Source organism: Plecotus auritus, assembly GCF_963455305.1.
Source record: "Plecotus auritus genome assembly, chromosome: 1".
Classification (NCBI taxonomy): domain Eukaryota; kingdom Metazoa; phylum Chordata; class Mammalia; order Chiroptera; family Vespertilionidae; genus Plecotus; species Plecotus auritus.
The window spans coordinates 216,009,752-216,035,521 of record NC_137770.1 but is presented as its reverse complement, the minus strand read 5'-3'; the positions used below and the strand labels follow the sequence as shown (position 1 = coordinate 216,035,521).

At 47.1% G+C, this 25,770-nt stretch overlaps 1 protein-coding gene across 1 annotated transcript in view; it reads right to left on the bottom strand.

The window, feature by feature from the left end:
• Positions 1–24,960, bottom strand: part of USP46 (ubiquitin specific peptidase 46) — a 61,705-nt gene extending 36,745 nt beyond the window's left edge. Inside the window, exon 1 of the mRNA XM_080648584.1 lies at positions 24,768–24,960. Coding sequence (XP_080504710.1) covers positions 24,768–24,803 — 36 coding nt within the window. The 5' untranslated portion in view covers positions 24,804–24,960. The remainder of the gene's footprint in view (positions 1–24,767) is intronic.
• Positions 24,961–25,770: the final 810 nt, after the last annotated feature.

Below are 25,770 nucleotides of genomic sequence, written 5' to 3'. Positions count from 1 at the left end.
GACAGCCAAATGATGATTCTCTCTCATCATTGATATTTCTAACTCTTCCCCTCCCTTCCTCTGAATCAATAAAAACATTTTTTAAAGGGCTGCTGAATAGAACATTCTAAGCTCAGATAGCGGCAGCCGCTTTAATAATCTTTAGTGGTGTACAGAATCATACCATCACTTTCAAAGTCAATTTCTTGATTCTGATAGATGTACCACATACCCACAGATCAGGCACCATTCTAGGCTCTCACAATGGAACAGTGAGCAAAGTGGACATGGGTGCATGCTCTCATGGAGTTCACATTTCAGTGGAGGAAGACAGAAAAAGCAAATACACTGGACAGAGGTGGTAAGCGCAGTGGAGAAAAACCAAGTACGAAACGAAGGTAGGGGGCCAGGGAGGATGGGGTGAAGGAGAGGCATGGTGGAGTGGGTGGTAGAAGGTGGACCACTGCAGCTTTAAATAGGGTGTTCAGGGAAGGCCTGAGAAGTGAAATGTCCAAGGAATATTGTGGATGACGGAGGAATACAATTTAAAAACTAACAATTCCCAAATGCATCAAATTGGTAAGCCACATGAACCCAACCAACTCTCCAACACAATGATAGTAATAGTTCCTGGCAACTCCTACCATGTGCCAGGGATTGCGCTACTTATTCTCACAAGAATCCTATAAGTACTACTATAATCTGCATTTAACAGACAGAAACACATAGGTCAGAAGGGTTAAAAACCTATCCGAGGACCACAGTGGCAGAGCTGGGACTTGAACCGGGAGTCAGACTTAGGAGCCCGAGATCTTAACCAAATGCTATGCAGAGCAATCCTATTAACACCACCATTTACTGAGCCCCACTAAGCGCCAGGGGGCACCAGCATTACCACTTGATTATCATTCCTCCCAGGGCCTGGGTGAGTGCTGGGATTCCGGAACGTGAGCAAAGTTCAGTGCCACGAGGTAAGGAGTTTGAGGGTGGTGGGCAGATCAGCTCCCTGTGCACGGCGGCTCCATCCTACAGCCTTCTCATGTTCTCAGGCTGTCATGAGATTCACAGAATCTCAGACTTAGGAGGTAGGTATTTTATTTTTATTTTTTTTAATATATTTTATTGATTTTTCAGAGAGGAAGGGAGAGGGATAGAGAGTTAGAAACATCGATGAGAGAGAGACATCGATCAGCTGCCTCCTGCACACCCCCTACTGGGGATGTGCCCACAACCAAGGTACATGCCCTTGACCGGAATTGAACCCGGGACCCCTCAATCCCCAGACCGATGCTCTAGCCACTGAGCTAAACCGGTTAGGGCGGAGGTAGGTATTTTAAAAAGGAAAAGAAAAAGAGACTTATGTTTTATTTAAAAAGTAAACCTGCTGCTGCTACTTATTCTGGACTAATATAATTATCATCTCCTGTCACAGGAAGAAATGGTCAAAAAGTGGGCTGAGAACCAGTCAAAATGGTCACATGTCAATAAACACCATTAGCCCTAACCGGTTTGGCTCAGTGGATAGAGCGTCGGCCTGTGGACTGAAGGGTCCCAGGTTCGATTCTGGTCAAGGGCATGTACCTTGGTTGCGGGCACATCCCCAGTAGGAAGTGTGCAGGAGGCAGCTGATCGATGTTTCTCTCTAATCAATGTTTCTAACTCTATCCCTCTCCCTTCCTCTCTGTAAAAAATCAATAAAATATATTTAAAAATAAATGAACACCATTAAATGCAAAATAACCCAATTCTATACAAAGAGAAGAGCAGCAGAAATAGCACATTCCAACCCCTTGTCATAACATTCCGTTTTCCCTTGTTTTCTAGGTCCACATGCTGCTCCACGATCCACATTCCCGTCCCTTCAACTGAGATGGAATTCTTTGGTCATCTGTGTGCACAGCAGTTTCATTACTGCTGTGTGTGCACGTGCATGAGCACATGTGGGGTTTTCACTGCCTTCCCAATAATGCAACCCCAAATACAAGGCTAGATTTTTAAAATAATACTTATAAAATAACTAGAGGCCCTCTCATAACCTGGGACTCCTCGGGGGACATCGGAGAGCTGGTTTTGGCCCGATCCCCACAGACCAGGCGTAGGGACCCCACCGGTGCAGGAATCCACCGGGCCTCTAGTATGCACATAAAATCTTTGGTTAATCTCTCCGGCCCTCCCCCCACCCCTCTTCCCTCAGAGATTCATCAGTCTTTCCCATGTTTCCATGCCTGTGGTTTCCGCTCCTTCATTGAGCGTCTGCCCACTACTGGTGGTCAGTGCATGTCATAGCTACTGGCCAGTAGAGGCCCGGTGCATGAAATTCGTGCATGGATGGGGGGAGGGGGAGGTGTCCCTCAGCCAGGCCTGCACTCTCTCCAATCTGGAACATCCCTCTCAAAATCCGGGACCGCTGGCTCCTAACCGCTCACCTGCCTGCCTGATCGCCCCTAACCGCCTCTGCCTGCCTGCCTGATCGCCCCCTAACCGTTCCCCTGCTGGCCTAATCACCCCCAACTGCCCTCCCCTGCTGGCCTGATCGCCCCCTAACTCCTCTCCCCTGCCGGCCTGATCACCCCCCAACTGCTTGCTCCCCCTTGCCAGCCTGATCTCACCCCTAACTGCTTGCTCCCCCATGGGTCTGATCACCCCTAACTGCTTGCTCCCCTGCTGGCCTGATCGCCCCTAATTGCTTGCTCCCCTGCCAGCCTGACTGCCCCTAACCGCCTCTGCCTCGGCCCCCGCCACCGTGGCTTTGTGGCTGGGAACTTCCAGAAGGAAGTTTGATGTCCGGAAGATGTCCAGTTGACCAGGTCTAATTAGCATATTACCCTTTTATTGGTATAGATACTTATATTACAGCAAGATTTTATAGAATAGACAAAAATCACTAAAATTTTTTAATAAAGCTACATCTCAATCATAAATCAATGTAAATAATGCATTTTAAATACACCCACAGCTGCTTTGAAGCAACATGAGTAGACGTGGCTTAGAGCCCAGAAGGAATGTCAGATATACAAGTATAGCACATGGAGACAGATCTCATTAAATCTTTCTTTAGGAGCTAGCCATATATTATTCGCGTTAACCCTTGATTTTTGCTCTTTGGGAATTATTGGATTGAGTCTGCTTTTTTCTACCTATCTTAACACATTGCGCACTAGCAGTTTTATTGCTAGCTTTACCCAGTGGCCAGATAAGTTTCTATTGAATGAGTACAAAAGCATCATACTTCAAAAAATATTAGCTTGTAAGAACATGTAATAAATAACTTCAAAATGCAATGGGTATTTAATTTTAAGGCGTGCCTTTAACATTTATGTAAAACACTGTGTAATATGAAAACACAAAAATACTCATGATCCGCCCGCAATGTGTTAATATTCTCCCATCGGAGGGGGAAGAGAAGGAGGGTGATGACGCACACTAAGGACAGTGACCAGGGGCGGTGTTTAAGAGAAACATCGTGTCAAAACATCTACCATTCTGCTGCCTGTGCTTACCAGCACTGTACAAACTCCTTCCTTTCTCCTCTTCTTGGTTCACCCCCATTCACAGAAGGCTTACCTTTGCACCCCATCTCCTGCCAGCATCCTGGGTGGTCCCAATACCCATGTGGGGGAGTCTCCCCACACCCTGCGCTCTCAGCAACTGGATGTCCTCTTTCCTGCTCTCTTCCATTCCACTCCACTTCAGCTCCCACTCCCACAGACTGCCTGCATCTGGTGACCCCTAAAACCCACCAGCTCAGCTCCACCTGCTGACTTCCTAAAGCCCTCCCCTCCCAGCTACTAGTACACACATCACACCAGAACCACTTACTCCTCTACTTCCTCACTCAGCTTAGGGTCCATGATCATGATTTCAACTGCTCTTATAAACAGCCTTTACCCTGTGCTTTGGCCACACCACCTGGCAAAAACCCCCCACACAGTAAGAACCAAATTATCCACCTTGTCTAATATACACCCAGACGGTGTACGAAAGTCACACAGCCCAGCTCACTGGATTCACTAGGATTCACCAAATTCAAGTGGCCCTGTACACACTCCACCTTCCAGCAGCGTGTCTCTAGTGCACACAGTCTCCACTCCACAATGACAGTTTCCAACTTTCTTCAAGCCCCTGAGAACGTCAACATCCCCTCTGCCCTTCTCACTGGCCTCCCACTCAACAGAAATTTTTTTAAACCAGCAGAGAACTCCCTTAATTCCTCACTCCCAAACCTTCAAACCTGTGCGCCTCCCCTGTTAATGATAGAGGTCTACCTTCTGTCCGAGACCAATCTCTCCTCTACTATTAAATCCTTCCTATCAGAATTGAACATGCTTAAGTGTCTCTCCTATTAAAAATCCATACCTTCTCTTCCACACATCTCCCCCAGGTCCCACCCTCTTTCTCACCTCTCCTTCATAGCTTAAGCTTCTTTCAACAACTATCTGTTCTGAAACATTGACAACTGAATCAGATGATTTCTAAGGTTTGCTTCAAATGATCCAATGGTGAAGCGGGAGGTCAGGGATGGAGGTAAAACTGTGTTGTTGAAGCTAAGTGGTAAGTAGGTGGGACTCAATATACTGTTCTGTTTATACTTTTACATATATATATATATAGGCAGAATAATGGTCTCCCAAAGATGTCCATGTCCTAATCCCCAGAACTTGTGCAGATATGACCCTACACAGCAAAGGGAAATTTAGTTATAGATGGACTCCATTTGCTAATCAACTGACGTTGAAATAGGGGAGAAGTCCTGGGTTATCAATGTCCTCACAAGCATCCTTAAAAGTGGGGGGACAGAAACAGAACAATAGATCAGAGTGGTGCAATGTGTGAAGGGCTCACCGCCTTTGCTAATTTTGAAGCTGGAGGAAGGGAGCCAGGAAGCCAAGGAGCACAGGCAGCCTGCAGAAGCGACAAGCCAAGCAGGCAGTCCCAGGAAGAACACGGCCCTGTACCTCCTTCATTTTGTTCAGGGAGACCCACTTAGATTTCTGACCTCCAGAACTGTGGGATAATAAATTTGTCCTGTTTAAGGGATGAAGTTAATGTTATTTGTTACAGCAGCAATAGGAAACTAATACTATATATTTGAAGTTGTCCATACTATCCTTTAAGACTTGTCTCTACTTCCTCACCTCCACATCTCCCTTCAAAACAGCCCCTTCTGGATTCTACCCTGACTCCATGCCTGATGAGCTCCAAACAGTGTCACTCCAGGGGGTACCTTTAGCTGGTGGCTTTCTCCAAGCTTGTCCAAGGCCCTCCTCCCTCTCCCCAAGCCTCTCTGTGGGGTGCAGGCATTAACCATCTCCATAGCTTCATTCAGCAGCCAAGTGCCAACCATTTCCAACTCTGTACCTCCTCATCCCAGAAACCTCACTTCTAAGCTCATTCAGACTGGATGAATACTGACATTTCCACTTGCTTGTCTCACAAGCAAGTCAAAATCAATCTACCCAAAACGAGAGCTTGCACTTTTCCTTCCCCCCAATTCCAATCTTTTCCTGGTGTTTCCCCACTTAGTAAATGACAATGCCACCCTTTTCCTTGGGGTCGTGCCCGACATCCCCCTCTGCACTCTGCACCCATCCATCACGCTGTCTTACTGATTCACTTTCCTTAAATCTCCCAAGTCCACTCGCTTCCTTTTACTCTCCTGCCACCAGCGAGACCAGGCTACCAGCATCTCTCCTCTGAATTACAATAGCTTCCTAAGTGGCCTCCAACATCCACTTTACTCACCTCTAACCTCGCTGTCAACACAGCAGCGAAAGTGCTCTTTTTGAATACAAATCTGCCTTTAAATCCTCCAGTGACTTTCACCACGTCTCCAGCATCTCTCGCTGGCCAGTCACTGGCTCCTACACTGGGCCTGTCACAATTGCCTTCGTCCTGTCCCTCAAATATCTTCAGTTCCCTCCCACCCATCACCTGAGGATCTTCCCTGCTTCCTCAGTTGCCTGTACCTATCATCCTCTGGGAGTTCTTCCCTGATCAATCCTAGATTAGGGTCGCCTGTGACAGACAGAATCATGGCCCCTCAAAAATATCCACACCCTAACCCCTGGAACCTGTGATTATGTTACCTTGCATGGCAAAGGGGTCTTTGCAGGTATGATTAACATAAGGATCTAGAGATGGGGAGATTGCTCTGGATCATGTGGGTGGGCCCATTGTTATCACAAGGTCCTTGTGAGAGGTAGGCAAGAGCATCAGTCAGTGAGGAGATTGACATCTAAGGCAGAGTTCAGAGAGAGAGATATGAAGATATTACACTGCTGGCCCTGAAGATGGAGGAAGGGGCCATGAGCCAAGGAATGCAGGCAGCCTCTAGAAACTGGAAGACAAGGAAACACATTCTCTCCTGGAGCCTGGGGAAGGTGTGCAACCCTGCTGACCTCCAGAGCTAAGAAAACTAATCTGTTTTATTTTAAGCTACAATGTTTGTGGTAATTTTTACAGCAGCAACAGGAAACTAATACAAGCCCCCCCCCCCCCACACACACACACACACACCCTATTCCCCACTGGTAGCATCTTGCATGTCTTCCTTATAGTATTTATTCCAATTGTTATTTATATAATTATTTTTTAAATATGTTTTTATTGATTTCAGAGAGGAAGGGAGAGAAAGATAGAAACATCAATGATGAGAGAGAACCATTAATCAGCTGCCCTCCTGCACAAGCCCACAACCCAGGCACGTACCCTGATTGGGAATTGAACCGTGACCTCTTGATTTATAGGTCAACACTCAACCACTGGGCCACACTGGCAGGGCAAGGGCCTTTTCTTTTCTCTTCTCAACTGTTTGCATTTTTTGCTATGAGAATACTTTATTATTTTTGTCATGAAAAGTTTAATAAAAAGTTAGCAAACTAATATCCCACAGACCAGTTCTCTGAGGCCCACCGCAAACACCTCCGAGGTGGACTGGCCTTTTCATTTTCTCCCCAGTATGAATTTGCCTTTGATTTCGGTCACTTTCTCTCTTGTCCTCCGTTTCTTGGCTGAGGCCTGGTTGCTGATATCCAGCCTGCCTACCTGCTTGGGGTGGCAAAGAGAATCAAGCAAAACAGGGATGATGTAAATTGTAAATTGTAAGATGCATTATAAATCCAAGAGCCTGACCTTCCACTGCTAGCACCCAGCACCATGACTCAAAAGGCAAATGAGAGACATTGAAAATAACTGTTACATGACCACATGCTGAACAAAAGACCGTCTATGGCAGTAAATCACAGGGTCTGCAGGTCTAAGTAACAGAGTTCTTATTTCTATCAATAAAAAATCTGTTAACCTTTGAAAAACAATGCACCACACTTTATTAAAAATAGAATCTGGGCTGGGACAAGTTCCAACAAGAAGGCAGTAATGCTGGCTCTTCAAAGCACTTCTGAAAGCAATTCTGCAACTGCCTGGGGGTGCTACAAAAACACAAACAAACAACAACTCAGGAAGGATGAATCATAAATGCATGAGAAGGGTATAGAAAGGCATTTCTTTGCAAAGCAATGTTTTTATCCTCACCCGAGGATATGTTTTTGTTGATTTTAGAAAGGAAAAGAGAGAGAGACAGAGAAACATCCATGTGAGAAACATTGATCGGTTGCCTCCTGCACATGCCCCGAAACCTAGGTTATCAAACCCGCAACCTTTTGGAGTACGGGACGACACTCCAACCAACTGAGCCACCTGGCCAGGATAAAGCAATTTTAAAAGCAATTTATGAGAAAAGACGTTAGAATGTCTTCCTTGGGGGTGAAAAAGTGAGACAGACCCTTGCCCAGAGGGAGGATATGACCAGGACAATGGCACTGCAAGGTCTACAAAACCAAGGACAGCACTGTCCTCAGATGGGGAGCCCAAACCAAACCCAGAGGCCAGGAGGGGTCCTTGGAGATCATTTCACAGACGAAAGAAAAATCTGTGGTTGAGCATGGACCTCTGAACTAGGAGGTCACTCCTCGATTCCTGGTCAGGGCATATGTCCAGGTTGCGGGCTCGATCCTCAATATGAGGCATGCAGGAGGCGGCCGATCAATGATTCTCTTTCATCATTGATGTTTCTCTCTTTCTCCCTTCCTCTCTGAAATCAATAAATATATATTTTTAAAAGACTAGTTTTCAAAAGGAATAGTATTCCCAGACTTCTGGTAACAAAAGTTCATTGCTGCAGCCTTACAGAGAAAGTAAAGCAAAGATGAACTGATGCAGGCCACAAACTCAGGATGAGTCAGAAGCTACTGGCCTGAATTCAGGACGGTTACGGAGGAATTATGGACACTGGTTTCCCAGATGTAATTAGCAATAATCATAATAGATAATCCATAATAGCATTTACTGTGTCCAGCCACTGCTCTAAGACTTGATGTGTGTTTCATTCATGTGCATCCTCAGAATCATCCTATGAGGTGGATGTCATTCTTCTCCTCACTTTAAAGATAAGAAAACTCCCTAGCTGGTTTGGCTCAGTGGATAGGGCATTGGCCTGCAGACTGAAGGGTCCCGGGTTCGATTCTGGTCAAGGGCACATGCCCAGGTTGCAGGCTTGATCCCCAGTGGGGAGCGTGCAGGAGGCAGCCGATCAGTGATTCTCTCTCATCACTGATGTTTCTCTCTCTCTTACCTTCTCCCTTCCTCTCTGAAATCAATAAAAAAATATTTTTAAAAAATAAAATAAAGGTAAGAAAACTGAGACACGAGGAGGGCAATAACTATCCAAGCTCACACAGCTCTCGGGTAGCAGGAGTGGGTTTGCACTCACACAGTGTGCCTCCAGCGTGTGTGCTCCACTACCCCACACCGACTGCCAGGGAGGCAGGACCAGAACCACAGAACTGCAGGACCGAACAACTGACGAACTCAAAGGGCTCACAACTTTACAGGTGACCCCTACCGCTGAGGCATGCCTCAAAACATTCTAGAGTGAGGAACACACGTCCTTTTCTGTAAAATCCCCTCAAAATACTGCGACCTGGTGAAAGGAATCGTAAAACTGAAGTTGGAAGTCAGGAGAAACACAACGTGTCAAGGGGAAAACAAGTATTTTTTTCAAAATGGTTCCAAGAACTGCAGATCTTTTTCTAGCGAGCCAAATAGAAAAAGAAAATAATATAAAGTTTAAAAAAACCAGAAAGAGAAAACAGCATCAAGTAGAAATGAGCTCTAAAAAGTAAATCATTTTATACCTAACTAGAGGCCCAGTGCACGAAATGGTGTATAGGTAGGGTCCCTAGGCCTGGCTGGCGATCAGGGTCAATCTGTGGGGCAACTGGCAGGGTGATCGGGGACCCCTGTTCACACCCGCCTTGGCCAGCCTGGCACAGCCCACTCGCCAGCCCCACCCGCTGCCGCTGCCACTGGTCACCTCCCTCTGCAGGGTGACCAGCAGGGTGATGGGGGGGGGGGAACGTGGAAGGGGCCGCTTGTACCACCTTGGCTGGCCTGGGGCCTGTGGGCTGGGGGCCGCTCCTGCATTGAGCGTCTGCCCCCTGGTGGTCATTGCGCATCATAGCAACTGGTCGTTCAGCCGGTCGTTCTGCAGTTTGGTTGATTTGCATACTATTATATAGGATAATGGAATAATGAACATGCAATCTTGCTGCCCTAACTCATGACGTGTTCACAGCTCATCTCAGTGCTGGGATTATTAGGGGGTGGGAGGGAGGGTGGGAGAGAACTGGCATGAATTATATATCAGGGGAAAAATTACCACTATGTTTTCATTTGTTTGTTTGGTTTGTTGTGTTTTTTTTTAATCCTCATCTGAGGATGTGTTTTTACTGATTTCAGAAAGAGGAAGGGAGAGAGAGAGAAACATCGATCCATTGCTCCTGTACCCACCCTGACCGGGGATCGAACCCACAACCTTTTGACGTACAAGACAACACTCCAACCAAGCCACCTGGCCAGAGCACCATTATGTCTTTATCCAAAGAAAGTTGTAAAATACCTATTGTGTCTCTAAAAGACAGAAATGCAGGTTGCAATTCTGAGCCTCTTGGCTCAGACCTAGTGCGGCCAGTTCTCTGGCCCTTCACAGTGCTCCCCCTCCTCTCCTCCTCCTGCTCCGCCTCATCATCATTTGGCTTCAATGTCACTTCTTCAAAGCTATCTTCCCTGACCCTTCCCTCTCACAGAATCCTATGGGTAGCTTCATAGCACTTATCATAATTTGTACCCCATACTTATTTGTGATTATTCAACATCTGTCTTCCCGCTGGACCATGGGTTGGCAGATAGATGAGTCCATGGGACAAATCTGGCCCACCGACTGTTTCTGTAAATAAAGATTTATTGGAACACGGCCACTATCATTCATTTACTTACTGTAGCCACTTTCACAATACAATAGCAGAAGTGAGTATTTATGGCTCACAAAGCCTAATGCTAGCCAACCCTACACTAGAGCAAAGCTTCATGAGGACAGGGATTCCCTCTGGCTGGCTTGCCAGGACCTAGCAGACCACGTGGCATGTAAAAGGCATTTAATAAGTTTGGTGATTAAGAAACCTGGGAAATGGGAAGGGTAAGTAGTATGTGCTACTGGTTCAAGAGATCTCCACATCTATACGTTCATTTAATCCCGTCCACTAACCGAAGGTCGATTACACTTGCTATCCCCGTTCTACTCATCAACTGGAGGGAGCCTGCCAAGGCTCACTCGGGCCGTAAAGGCCGGGCCAGGTCTCAATGTTAGGCCATTCCGTTCCAGAGCCTGAGCTCCTGACCAGAGCCAGGCACGATGATCTTCTCATTCATATTTTAGTAATTCCTCAGCTGCAGATGTAGCGACTGGGCAGAGAGCCAGCTGTTTCTCAGCATGTCCTCCTGGGCTGCCAGCAGGCACACGTTAGCCAACCACCAGGCGCGCCACCCTCGCAGTGGCTATGAATGCCCGTCCTGCTTAGGCAGCAGACACGTCGCCCAGGCCCACTCTCCCTCCCGATAAATCACCAACAGGGATTCACTAGCCCCATCTCACAGGTGAGAGAAAGAAGGTTAACAGAGGTGAAGTAACTAGCCAAGGTCAAGTGTTAGTTGAAGCAGAGGTCAGTTGTGAGCCCGCAATCTTAATACCATTACACTACAACCCATTTCCTGCTTCCACCGTGCTCATCGCCGCCCCTTCCTTTTCCGGCTTCCACGGGAGCCAGACATCCACAAGAAGGCAGTTAACAAGCATTTTCATTCTGCGCCATGGTAGCATGTCATTTCCATGCCATCTAGAGAGTGGGTGGGGAAAAATAACTCTGCAAAAGACCTCGACATGACTTCATTAAATGATCATAACACAGAAGCAAAAACATCTGTTAACGAAGACAGATGACCCTGGGACACATAGTGATCCCAAGTCATAAGGGACAGTACAGAGCAGCTGGACTCTGGCTTGTAAAACAACGCTCCACGTGTCTAGAGGCAGCGTAACCAAGTTCTCATGCAAAGATCAAATTTCAACTCAAAAGCAGGACAATCAGCACTGGGTCTGCCTCTGTCTTCCAGCTGAAGGTGGAGGAGGAGGAAATAGTGACGGCCGGTCACTGAACTCGGCCGGTCACTGAACTCGGTGAGCTACATGCAAGAACCTCATTCCCAATCCAATGTTCTGCAAAGCCACCCGTGAGGCCGCCTTGATGACAGGTCTCGTAAGCACCTACATTACCTTCCCCATCACTTCCCGGAAAAGCAGCATGGGTGGCATGGGATCCTGGCAAAGCCCCAAGTCAGAGGCCAACTCTGCAAAGTTGACTAATAGGGTATTTCGAGCATTCCTCCCTCAACCCTTTCTCTCTAGTTCAAGCTCAAGGTCTTCATCGTGAAAAACCAGAACACCAGTGTCCCCGCCTCACGGCATGGGAGAACTGCCCGAATGTGTTTATGGGACATCCCTCCCCCTGGGAACCAAGCTTTGTGCACCATCAGAGATCTTTTACTCTAATGCAACAAAAACATCCTGTCATGTACTGATTGCGAAATACAAAACATAAAATTCTGTGCTCTCTGCTCCCATCCCCAAGCGGGGTGGCAAAGAGGGAAAAGAGATGAAGCAAGTTCTGCAGAGCAGTCTCCGTGTTACCAGGTTCGGAAACTGAAAACATGTATAATGAATGAGTAATTTTGTATCTGTTGAGATTAGTAATAAAAAATTGGGGCTTGTGTTTTATGTATCGTTAGGGTTTTTATTCCACTTCGCTCATAATGCTTTTTTATTGTAGTTTACAGAAATATCAGTCTACAACAGATTGAAAATAAAAATAAAACGGGGCCTTCCCTACAGACTTTGAAAATAATTGCCAACAGCAAAGCAGTTAAATGAAATTGAGCTTGTTTCTTACACGTGTGAATAAGCTGCTCAAACTCACGCCTAGGAAGAGAAACGCAAACTAAAAAATACACTAAGACACCATTTCCCCCTGCCTGGCAAAGATCAAAAGGGTCCTGGAGAGCTCGCTGCTTGGCAAGGCTGTGGGCAACAAGTCACACATACATCGGAGAGAGGGCAATGGGCAAAACCCACCACAGTTACAAATGGAAATCCATGTCTAGGAAGTCAGCTGACAGGCATCCCCCCACATCCGTGAAATGATGAATGGACCAAGTTGTTCCCTGCAGCCTTGTTTGTAAAAACCAAGGACTGGAAAACTACCGTGGCGCCCATTAGTGGGGGGCTGGTTAAGTGAATTCAATACATTGAAGCAACTGAATACTCTGCAGCCATAAAAAAAGAATGAGGAGGCTCTTCACATGCTAGTACAGATCCACCTCCAAGATACAAAAAGCAAGGGATAGATATGGACAGATCAGTATATGCTATAAGTATTGTGTTTTCAAAAACTGGCCAGTGTGCTAAGTGCTTAGCACGTCAGCCTGCACACCCAAGGGTCTTGGGTTCAATTCCCGGTCAAGGGCACATACCTGAGTTGCAGGTTCAATCCCCAGCCCTGATGGGGGAGCATTCGGGAGGCAACCAATCAATGTGTCTCTCTCAGATCAATGTTTTTCTCTCTCTCAAAAAAAAAAAAAGGGGGGGGGAGAGAAATATAAACAAATATGCTGGTACATGCATACAACACCATTGAGTGGAAACAGAAGACACTGCAAATATTGACTGATGCCAGAGACAAGAACTGGATGGTGGGCATATTTTCAACATACATCCTTTTACACAATTTTAAATTCTACCATGTGAACTCATACAACATTTTCAAAAACTTTAAATTTTTATTCACAAAAATAAAACAGATTTGCAACAGCATGAATAGACCTAGAGGGCATTATGCTAAGTAAAATAAGTCAGTTAGAGAAAGACAAATATCATATGAGTTCACTTATATGTGGAATCTAAAAAATAATATAAATGAACAAACAAAATTGAAACAGACTCATAGAGAAAAGACTGATAGTTGCCAGAAGGGAGGGGAGTTGGGGAACTGGGTGAAAAAGTGAAGGGATTAAGAAGTACAAATTGTAGTTACAAGATAGTCACATCGATGGTAAAATACAGCATAAGAAATATAGTCAGTAATATGTAATAACTATGTATGGTGCCAGGTAGATACTGAAAATATCAGGGGGACCACTCTGTAAAGTATACAATTGTCTAACCACTATGCTGCACACCTGAAACTAATACAAAACAATCCTATATAATAAAGTTGTAATATACAAATGGTTGTTACACCGTGAAGCATAATACCGACCGCATAAACGACCGGATCACGGATCAGCAGGAGGGTGAGGCTACAAGCTACAAGAGGGCAGTGGACAGCTACAGGAGGGGGCAGGGCAGCAAGCTGGGGGAGGGGTGGGGGGAGATAAAGGAGGACGGGGCAATGGGAGGAGAGCTACTGGAGGGCGGCAGCAAGCTACTGGTAGATTCATGCGCAGGGCTACTAGTATTGAATATAAACTGTAATTGAAAAAAAAATAAAAAGAAACTGAGCTTAGCTACTTTGTATATTTCTCAGTAGAAATACCTGTGTGTACCAAATTTAAAAAGGGTATGTTATTCGCTTATTAGATGACTAAAAATCTTTAACTATATGATGTGCCCTCATTATCAGGAAAAGGAAAATCATTGTACCCTGACTGATGAATACAAATGCTTTGCCACACACCACCAGCACCATGTCTTCCACCAGCACCCTGCCCTCCACCAGCACCCCGCCCTCCACCAGCACCCCACCCTCCACCAGCACCCCGCCCTCCACCAGCACCCAGCCCTCCACCAGCACCGTGTCTTCAGAGACCTCTCAATCAGAAATCACAGCTTCTTCCCCCTTTTGTCCACTCCCAGCACTTTCCCTCCCTGGCCTGGTCTTTGATTGGAAGCTAGATTACAAGGTACCCCCTCCACCCCATCTCCTTCTCAGCACTGCTCACCAGCAGGAACAATTCTTAACGTCCTATAGACCCAGAGAGGCGTAAGTCACCTGCCCAGGGTCCCAAATGCCACAAAGTATCAGGGTCAGGATGGAACTGGGTCCCCAGTTCAGGGTTCTTCCCAAGACATCATTTGGACTCCTTTGCTGGTGGGAAAAAGAGGAGCTCTAGATAAAACAGTAATAAAATGGCCGGGCACTGGGCTAAGCACTAGACATAAATGATTCCATTTAAGTCTTGCAACCCTTCGGGGAGGTAGTTCTCTCATCACCTACAGGCTATGGATGAGAAACCAGGTCTCTGAGAGGGTAAATAATAGCACTTAGTACCAAAGTGTTATTTTGAGCACCCACTCCCTCACTTAGGAAGGGCCTCACTTGGGGAATAAATCTGAGCGTCTCCCTCCTATCCTATCCTGACCTGCTCCAGTGCAGAGCTGACCAGGAGAGAGCTGTGGGCCTCTCTCTAACCCCGGTCCCCCCATACCACAGAAACAGGGAGAAGGGACCCCGCATTTCACCAGCACCAGTCAGACCAATCCATCTGGTGCTTTTTCCTCTGCTCCTGCTCAACGCCCCTTCCCCCATCCCACTCCTCCCCAAATGCCCACTGAATGTGGACAGCAGGTCAAAATAAAAGCAGAATTCCACTGGATCCTACAATACCAACAGCTCTGTGCTTTGGAAAATATTGACTCACAGGCAGGATAAGAATAATTGTGAAAAGTAACATGCGGGAGGGCATCACAGCAACCGCTACCCTGTTAGCGGTTCTCTACCTGTTAGCGGTCCCGACCCACAGGTTGAGAAACACTGCTGTAGAGCCTAAGACCATCAGAAAACACAGATATTTACATTACGATTCAAAACAGTAGCACAATTACAGTTATGAAGTAGCAACAAAAAGTATTTTATGGTTGGGGGTCACCACAACATGAGAAACTGTATTCAAGGGTCGAGGCGTTAGGAAGGTTGAGAACCACTGTCCTGAAGGAATGAAGGCACATGCGTAAGGAAGGCAGAAACAGGAGCATTCACTGTGGCACTGTTTCCAGAGAGAACATTATGGAAACTGCCCAACTGTCCCTAAATAAGGTGATGAATAAGTCAAAGAATATGGCTACCGAGCAGTGAGAATGAATATACTAGAACTATATGAGTCAACATAATTTCAAATGTAATTGTTGAGTGAAAAAGCTGCAAAAGATTGCATATATTTACACACAAACGTTGATATACTGCTTATGGGCTCGTAAATATGAACTATAAAGACATGCACAGTAAACATACCAACTTCAGGAAAATGGTTAGTTCTGGAGGAAGGGAGAGAAAAGAGACAGCAGTGGTTAGAGATTTTCTTAAAGATTTTATGTCTAAAAAAAATCTCAACCAAGTATGACTAAATTTTAATATTTGTTAAATCCGAATGGTAGGTATACTATCTAATAAAGAGGGAATATACAAATTGACCATCACACCGTCACAAAGATGGTGGCGCCCATAGCCACAAGATGGCGGTGCCCAGTCCCTTCAGCCCCGCCGCAGTCCCCCAGTCCTTTCAGCCCTGCCGGGGGGGGGGGGGGGGGGGGTGGCATGCACACAGTGCAGCCGGACCCACCGTCAGCCCCCCAGCTGCCCAGGGCTGGCCCGAGGCGCAGGCAAGCCTCGGATGGCGGCTGCCCAGCCGCCCAGGGCCAGCCCGAGGCGCAGTTAACCAGGGCCGGCTGAGGCTTGCGCTGCTGGCAGTGGCAGCAGCAGAGGTGTGCTGGGGGCATCGCCTTCCCCTGATCAGCGGGTCACCTCCCGCCCCTGAGGGCTCCCAGACTGTGAGAGGGGGAAGGCCGGGCTGAGGGACCCCACCTCTAGTGCATGAATTTTCATGCACCGGGCCTCTCGTTTGAATATAAATATATTAAAATACATTTTTTCCCATACTCTTCTAGGTGTTAAGACTTTACAGTTTTTTATAAGTTTCTCATGTGACGTGACACATGGCCAAGGTTGGGAATCCCTGTCCTAGGAGCAGAAAGTAGTAAAAACCGGGCTATGTGATATCAAGAAATACATCTACAGAATGGCAATTATCTATAGCTCTTGAAAGTTTACTACCTTAAAATTTTTACATAAATTTTAAAAAACTTTAACACAGCAGATAATTCCTATAAGCAATATGTTTTTCAGAGGCCAAGGTTATTACCAGCGAAAGCAATTATTTCTCAAAATGTGGCTGTCAGCTCACCCTGTAAGAGAATGAGGAAGGAGTGAGTGGGAAGAAGGGAATACTAATTTTAGAATGCAGATTCCAGGGCTTTACCGTGGACCTATCTAATCAAAGCCATGGGGGATAGACACCCAGAGTCTGAATTTATTTTTTTAATATATTTTTATTTATTTCAGAGAGGAAGGGAGAGAGAGAGGGAGAGGGACAGATGGAAACATCAATGATGAGAGAGAATCATTGATCGGCTGCCTCCTGCACACCCCTAACTGGGGATTGAGCCCACAACCCGGGCATGTGCCCTTGATTGGAATCAAACCCGGGACCCATCAGTCCGCAGGCCGACACTCTATCCACTGAGCCAAACCAGCTTGGCCAGAGTCTGAATTTTTAAGGAGAGAATGCATGTGGGCACAATTCCTTGATACACCAAAAAACCACTAAAGTATAATATATTTTTAAAGCTACTGTCAGTTGTATTTTTAAAACCATACATGTCTGTGTTCAATAAGATGACATTTGTCATACTCTAAAAATCAAAATAAAGTGCAGGGACAGTTTTCTAAATATCTGAGGCAGTAATTCCACAAGTTCCTCAAGCAGAGCCTGATAAAAGCTGGTTTCCGGCACAGTGTAACCACCTCACCTGACATAGAATGTCCTGGAGGAAGAACATAATCCCACATTGTCTTTCTAACAGGACTTCAAAAAGCAACTGGGTGAACAGGAAAACTCCACAAGCCCAGCCTTCCTGTTGTTCTCCCTGGAGAAGGCCCTAGACACGATTTTCACCAACGCCAACTTCAATTAAACAACACGTGAAAACACGCAACTTGAACTGAGAGGCCTGGCCAGGGCAGTAATGTATCTGGAATTGACTCTCAGTGCTCAAGGTATCTTCTAGTCGATAGTCTTTATGCTACAAGGATTCACCTGTTTCATCTTATCATTCCCCTATTCTGTTCTGTCCCTATCTTTCTTGACTTTTTTTTTTTTTTTGTCTTCCTGATCTTCCCCTTCATTACCCTTTTCCCTATTTTCACACAAAAAACCACCACTGCAACCCTGACTTACAAACCCTGGAAAACTGCTCCAAAGCCTCTGGATTAAAAACAACCCCAGCGCCATAAACACATAAAAAGATGTTCAGCCTCACTTGTCAACAGGAAAGTGCAAATTTTAAATCACGAAGATACCATTTCACGCCCATGAGACTGGCAAAACCTCAAGTCTGACCACGCTGGGTGTGTCTGTAAGCCTGTGGAGCAACTGGAACTCCCCACCGCTGCTGGGTGCAATGCAAATTGGCACAACTGCTTCGGAGAGCAAGCTGGCAATATGTTAGGGGCAAAGATACCCAGCTCCTTTGACCCAGCAATTTCCCTTTTAGGTAGAGACCACAGAGAAACTCTAAACACATGCACGGGGAAACAAGTTCAAAACTGTTCATCGCTCTAAAAGGGCACACACAAGAAACTGTACACCCAAGTGCTGATCAACAATATAATGCAGCACGTTCATGAAATGTAATATTATACAGCAGTTAAAACAGCCTAGAATTCGTGTATCTTTTTTTAAAATACATTATTGATTTCAGAGAGGAAGAAAAGGGAGAGAGATAGAAACATCAATGATGAGAATCATTGATCAGCTGCCTCCTGCACGCACCACAATGGGGATCAAGCCCGCAACCCAGGCATGTGCCCTGACCAGGAATTGAACCGTAACCTCCTGGTTCATAGGTTGATGCTCAACTAATGAACTACACCGGCTGGATGAATTCATGTACCTTAATGGATAAATCTTAACATTATAATGTAAACAAAAGCAAACTAAGAAGTTGTTCAGTATTGCAGCTTGTTTAAAACATGAGGAAACTACTGTATCTGGTTTATGAATACATACAGACCCAGTAAAAGTATAAAAACACATGATAAATACCAAATTCAGAACTGTGGTCACTGTCTGAAGGGAAGGGGAATAAAGTGGGGAAAGGTTCACTTGTATTCATAATATTTCTTCACGTGGAGGTAGATACATGGGTACTCACTCTGTTATTCTCCATATTTTGCCGTATGCCTGAAATTTACCACCAGAAAAAGAGCCCCAAGAAAAATAGTCCCAAATCTGAGCTACTATAAGGCATTTGCAGATTCTGAAAGAGACATCAGAACTTGGGGGGCAGGAGGAAGGTTGGACCTACAAGTGGAAAGTGAAGCTTTAGGAACCAACAGCGTTTCCCCACACACACTCCATCCATAGCAAATAATCCTCGGAATTATAGTGAAATTCCAGGCAGAGGACTTATGACATCCCCAAAATTCTCAGCAGCAATCCCAGAACAGAAACCTTCCAAAATGTTGGCCGAAGTTGGTTGCTAATATAGAATTTATTTGCCTCAAGAAAGTCTTTGCTGGTTCATTTTCGGTGGCCTTCTCTCTTAAAAGATCGGAAGGCCTTTCAAACCCGTAGATGAGCATTTGGTTTCAGCACAACTAAAGGTTTATCATGTAAAACCGCATTAAAACATTTAGGCCAGAAGGGTTAACTAGGCTACAAGGCACCATCTCTCACAGCTCTTTCCGTCAGTTTGCATTGGGCTGGCTCCATGGGTAGCCTAGAGATAAAACCAAGATATACCTTTCCGCTGGCACCACAAAACCAAACACCATCTTTTTTTTAAATATATTTTTATTGATTTCAGAGAGGAAGGGAGAGGAAAAGAGATAGAAACATCAATGATGAGAGAGAATCATGAATTGGGTGCCTCCTGCACGCCCCCTACTGGGGAATGAGCCTGCAACCTGGGCATCTGCCCTTGACCAGAATGGAACCTAGGACCCTTCAGTCCACAGGCCAACGCTCTACCCACTGAGCCGAACTGGCTAGCTAAACACCATCTTAAAACCTCCACTCAGTCAAACTAAATTAGACCAGGCTGGGGGGAACACATGAACAAGAAAATTTTCTCTTAATTGCTAAGAGAATCAAAATGGAAAATTACTTTCAATGAACCCCAACACACCAAAATTCCACATTAATAAAAAATAAATAGGTTGTACTATAGGGGTGAACTGGAACACAAAGGTGATTTCCAGCAAATGACAATCTTGATTTCTAACTAAATATTGAGATTCAACTTTGTTTGCACCTTAGGATTCCAAGAAAAAAATGAAAAATAGGTAGACTTAATTGTTTGGACCTGACCCAACACAAGTGCCTACATTAGATCCAAGAGGCCAGAACAGAATTTTCCTCTAAGTATTAACCCTTTTTACCCAGCAATTTCTAAAAACTGACAACTATCAGAGAAGACCCTCATACGAGATTATAACAGCACCCAGCTGATAAGTCTCCAATTATCTCTGACAATTGGAGAAACAGAGGAAGAGACCAGTTATCGCTTCTCCCAAATTATGTGATTTTTAATGTTTTTTAAAACTTCTTCCAATGATTCTCAATATACATGCCTCAGGTCAGTAACTGACTTATCAAAATAAAATGATCTCTATAAAAAACCCTCTAGCTTTGTTTCAAATTTTTACTAATTTTACTTTCCCTTCTTATCAAGGTGATTTCACTAATTTAAAAGAATTCTGCCCTAACCAGTTTGGCTCAGTGACTAGAGCAGCCATGGGCAAACTACGGCCCACAGGCCGGATCCAGCCCATTCGGCTGTTCTATCCGGCCCGCGGAGCCGAAAGAGCGGAGGGTTCTCTTGCTCTCCCCTCCGCTCCTTTACCTTGAATTTATATTAGTTCACACAAACACTCCATCCATGCTTTTGTTCCGGCCCTCCGGTCCAGTTTAAGAACCCATCGTGGCCCTCGAGTCAAAAAGTTTGCCCACCCCTGGGCTAGAGCATTGGCCTGCGGACTCAAGGGGCCCAGGTTCGATTCAGGTCAAGGGCATGTACCTTGGTTGCGGGCATATCCCCAGTAGGGAGGGTGCAGGAGGCAGCTGATTGATGTTTCTCTCTCATTGATGTTTCTAACTCTCTATCCCTCTCCCTTTCTCTCTGTAAAAAAATTAATAAAATATATTTTTTAATAAAAAAAAAAGAATTCAAATCTGTCACTCACAAAGGTGTTCACTAATATACTGGGGATGTTCATGGATGCTAAAATGCCAACATCTGGCAAATTCAACACAGTTTAAACAAGGTAGTTGAGTACTCAAATAGTTACTAACCAATTAAGAGATGTAGATTTTATAAAGACTCTAAGAGATACTACTCACTAAAGAAGCTTTTGACAACAACAACAAAAATCAGTTTTAAAAGCTGAGAAAAACTAAGGTTGCAGAAAATACAATTTGTTCAAAGGCACCATTAGACTCATGCTTAACTGAAGGGACACCCAATGGTCTAAATCCCATGTCTAATTACAGTTACATTGACTATAATCACATCTTCACATAAAAAAATAGTCCAATTTTGCTCAAATGCAAATATACTAAAGAAACATCCTACTGTGTTCATCAGTCTTTCCACTGTAGTGCCGCTGAGATTTTATTCAACCTTTCTGCATGGATATACTAAAATTTTCATCTTTATCAATGTTATGCCCATAAGATAAGAAACTCCTGAGCTCCTTGGAGATAAGAATTCACCTCCTTCATTTATTTAGCACCTGCACATAGTACGTGCCAACACGGGCCAGCAGGTTCTCAGCAAATGGCCATTTATGGAAACAGAAATGTAATCTCCTTTCCACATGACATTTCCTCTGTGGTGCATCTCAGAGCACTATTAACAAGTAAAATTAAGATGAGATGATTTAGACCAATTTGCATCAGTCCAAGGCAAATTTCTAGAGGGCACTTTTGTTTTCTCCTAATAAATGCTTCCTCTTTAGAAAATTCCTCAAGTTCTTCAAACAGAAAACATACCCAAAACAAAAGCCTTCCATTTGTAGGGCCATAAGAATACATAGGAAGTTAAGTCCATTGGTCTGGACAAAAATCAGAGGATTATCAACAAGGGAGATTTCCTCATACTTGGTAGCAGCCAGTGCATTTTTAAAATTACAACACACCAGCCGAACAAGCTTTATTATCTGTGACCCAGACACGCTGTGTGGCTAAGCTGACAAGCCCTGAGCAAGCTGATCAAGAATCATTATGGCAGGAATTCACATGGAAGTAAAATTAAAACAAATGGGAACTAGCATTAAATTTCCAGTGCACAATAAGACTTCAGTGGGGAAGGGGACAGTGGAGGGATGTGAATATTTCCCAAGGCCCCTATATCTAAAACTGGCACAAGAAGTTTGAGAAGGGGGAAAAAAAGGGAGTGTTTATTTCTCAATCACATGAAGGATTTGGTACAAGTTTTGTTTCCGCTCTGCTGGGTCCTTTCTTGTCTGGTGACAAAATAAATCCACTTTTCAATACAAGGTCTTGGTTTGTTCAAGTCCTACCTAGTAACAGCCTTTCTGGAAAAACATCAATGTGTTTAAAAAGGCAATCTTCACTTGCTCTCTCTACCACTACTCCAACCAGTTCCCACCAAATAGGGTTAAAAGGAAGGACCAATAGGAGCCCCAGAGAGAACCCAAACAGTGAGGAGAGACCCCCAGAAGACCTACCTGGAAGCAATTCATCATCGAGAGATGAATCTAAAGAGGAGTCCAATGAAAATGTATGTCAGATCAGGTGGAGGCAGCCGTCTCCTCAGCACCAAGCCTTCTCGTGTGGGAAGTGAGGCTGGGAGGGACAGGGTGACCCGAGCAGCATTTTATAAGGGGCGGGGTTAAAGATTCCCATCCCAGTCCTTGTATACTGCCATTCGGCTTGCTTTACATAAATGAACACGTGAGCTGTTTATATTAGTGGCTTCTTCCATCAGGTCCAAGAAGGCGTAATCTCCTTTGTCCTTGAAACAACTGAAGGTGACATAAGACGATACACTGAGTACCTTGCCTCTAAGTACTAGGCCTAGTAACTCACTTAATGCAACTGTCCTAGGAGGTGGGTACCGCTATCATCCCATTTCTCGAGATAAGGAAAGACAAAGTGCAACCTGTTCAAGGACAAAAAGCTAGATTGTGTTAGATCCAGGACTTGAACCCAAGCCTAACGTGAGAGCACAAACTCTTCATTACTTGCTCAAGACGCAGTGTCCAAAGAGGAACATAAAACTCCCAACTTACGAAGTACTGGTTCCTCATCTCACCGGGGTGATGACCCCAAATGTGGCACTTCTTTAAAGATTCCACACGAGGTTGTCAACTCTCCAGACACAGCTCTAGCCTGCTCCTTTCATGCCCGCCCTGCAGCCCGCCTCCCTGGCTGAGTTTCACTGGAAACAGGTAGTGACATTCTGCCCTGGAGTGCCAAGAAGCCCCAGCTGCCTGAGGGTGGAAAAAAAAAAAAAAAAGCTGGAGGCTGGCTTCCTCTTGGGACACACTAGCTCTCAAGTTCCCAAGCTGCTTTAGTACAGAGAGGTGTCACCACACACCAGCAGGACAGGAGTACCACCCAGGGCTGGGACTGCACCTGACGGGCCCGTAGGCATGAGGCCACCCCAGCGAGCCTGAAAGAAGAGTACTGGTGAGCTGCTCTGGTTTCAAAGGTCCCCTCGGAACTCAGCTTGGCTTAGAGACACACTGGGCAGACTGGCATCACCTCTTCACTGCACCGAGCAACACTAATGCCACTCGACGGGAAGGAGCGGGAGGCCGTCTCTGCGTGAAGAAGGAAGGAAAAGAGAGGACACTGAGATGCTCCGGGAGCCACCCACCTCCTCCAGCTGGCCCTGCGCCAATCCCTTGGCAGCTATCACCCTGGGAAGCCCCGGCATTTGTTCTGCTGACCACGGCAGTGACCACATCCAACGGTGCTGAAAACTGAAGCCAGCACCAGTGGGTCTCAATTCCACTCCTGAGCTACCACATGGCTCCTTAATGCTCCTCTGCCATGTGTTAATCTTGCAACAAAATGTGGGGCAGAAGATTTAAAAGGCTGTGTGATGGGGGAAGGGCAGTCAGATCACCTTACCTCCAGACTTCTCCATCAAGCCTCCTCAGATTCCCTGTAGGGGCCTGTATTACTAGCCTGTATTACAAGAGAGGTTTTCCCCAACCTGGCATTAAAAGAGCACGGGTTCCAGCTGGAGATAGGGAAGCTTTGATGGTGGTGTGTTGGGGGATGGGGGGGAGAATACCCTGTAGGAAGGCAAGGCACACAGTCTCTCACCCTGCATAGGAGAGCAATGTCTTACTCCAGAGAGCAAACTGTGCACCCAAGGGGGGAGGGGGAGGGCAGCAGGGTGCACCCTGAGGACCCAGGGGTTAGAAGCTGCTCCTGAAGAAAAGCAAGGGAAACTGAAAAGCAAGGGAAAGCAATGGGAGAAACCTAAGTTAAAGTCACCAACCACCACACCAGGGAACCAGTCCCCATCCGAGCCTAGTGATGTCCCCTTGCTGTGTCCACGCCCACACCAGCCTCCACTGGGTCTGCAGTGCATCAGGCAGGATAACCCTGAAGACCTCCACGCCCACAGCCCGTCCTACCTCCACAGGCCTTAAATGTTACTGCATATAACCTTGTGCCTCTTTCACAGATGGGGAAACTGAGGCGTCCGAAACAAATGACTGTGCTTTCTCAAACCAGGTGAAGTTCACTTCTCTGAACACAATTTTGCACTTTTTTGCAGCTTTATGACATTTACGACATAAATGTCTCCAGATACACCGATTGCCTTTGCAAAGTGAATTTTAAATACAGTTTAAGGAGTGAACTCAAAATGAGATGAGGGCGGTCAGGGAGGCCGGGAGGGCTTCTTCTACCTCAAGGGCAGGATGAGTACCCTCCCCCCCCCCCCCCCCCGCCCAATCCGCTTGTCCCCCAAACCCTTCCCCCGGGACGTCCGGATTCGGCCTGCCCCCCAGCCAATTCCACCGCAACCCGAGGGCGGAGGCACACGGCGCGGCCAGGGGCCGGCGCCCAGGTCCCCAGGCAGAGAGGCGGGCAGAGGGCTGGGGACCCCTCCCCGGGGCTCCAGGGGCCGCGGCCGACCCGCCCAGCCCGGGGCCAGGAACTTCCAGCGGCGCCGCGGACCCGCCGCCCTCGCCCCCACCCCCACCCCCACCCGCCGCCGGGCGAGCGTGCGGCTCGGGTTTCCCTTTCTTCGCCGCCCGCGCCTCGGGCGCGACCCCCCGGCGGCGGCGGCGGCGGCCACTCACCATATTACAGATGGAGGCGATGTTTCGGACAGTCATTAGTCTAAAGGTTGCAGCGATCCCGCACCGCCATCTTTATAAGGTGAAAACAGGACTGTCCATGGTGGAGCGCCTGCAGGGAGGCCGGGCGGCGGGCGGCGGGCAGCGGGAGGCGGCCTGGGGTCCGGCTTTCAGTTTGGCTGGGAGAGGAGGCCGGGAGGGAGGAGGCGGAGGCGGGAGGGCGGGGACGCGGGGGGCGGAGGGAGAGCGGAGGGCGGGGATTGGCGGAGCGGGGAAGCCTGGGCCGCGGGCGGCGGCGCAGGAGGAAGGGCGGCCCGAGCGCCGCGTGCTGCCCGCGCCGTGGGCCCCCGCCGAGCGCCCGACTCAGACTCGGCCCCGCGGCCCTCCTCCGCCCGCCCGCGCCCCGGCTCCGTGCTCGGCCTTTTTCTTTTCCTTTTTATTTCCTGCTTCACTATATTTGGGCTGAAATGCGTGGGCAGGCCCGCGCGGCTGCGGCTGCGGCTGCGGCAACCGCACCGCGCGGGTCCCCCGGGCAGACCCAGATGCGACGGCGACGGCCTCCTCGGGGCCCTTGGCGCCGTTGGGGAACCGGGGACCGCGCTGGGCACCGCCCCGCGGAAGGTCCGCACCTCCGCCCGTCCGCAGGCTGGGGCTGGGGCGGGGGTTGGGAGGTGCGCCCCGTCCCGGGCACCGACGCCGCGGAGGGGGCCGGCAAGGACACGGGGCCCTATTCTGTCTTCACTTTTTCTCTCCTGCCTCGCGGCCCCCAGTAACCCTGGGTCTGTATATTCTGTCCAGTAGAGAACGCAGAGGGGTAGGGGTGACTAAGGCCAACGTTTACCTTTTCCCTGGGGCTGCAGCCAGATGGCAGCGGCGGGGCCCAAGAAGTAAATGGGGTCAGGACTTGGGAGTGTCCGAAAGCCCTCGCCAGCGCGGGCCGGCTGCCTGGTGCCGGGCGCTGGGAGGGGAGAGGAATCTGGGTCTGGGCGGAGGCCAGAGCGACGCG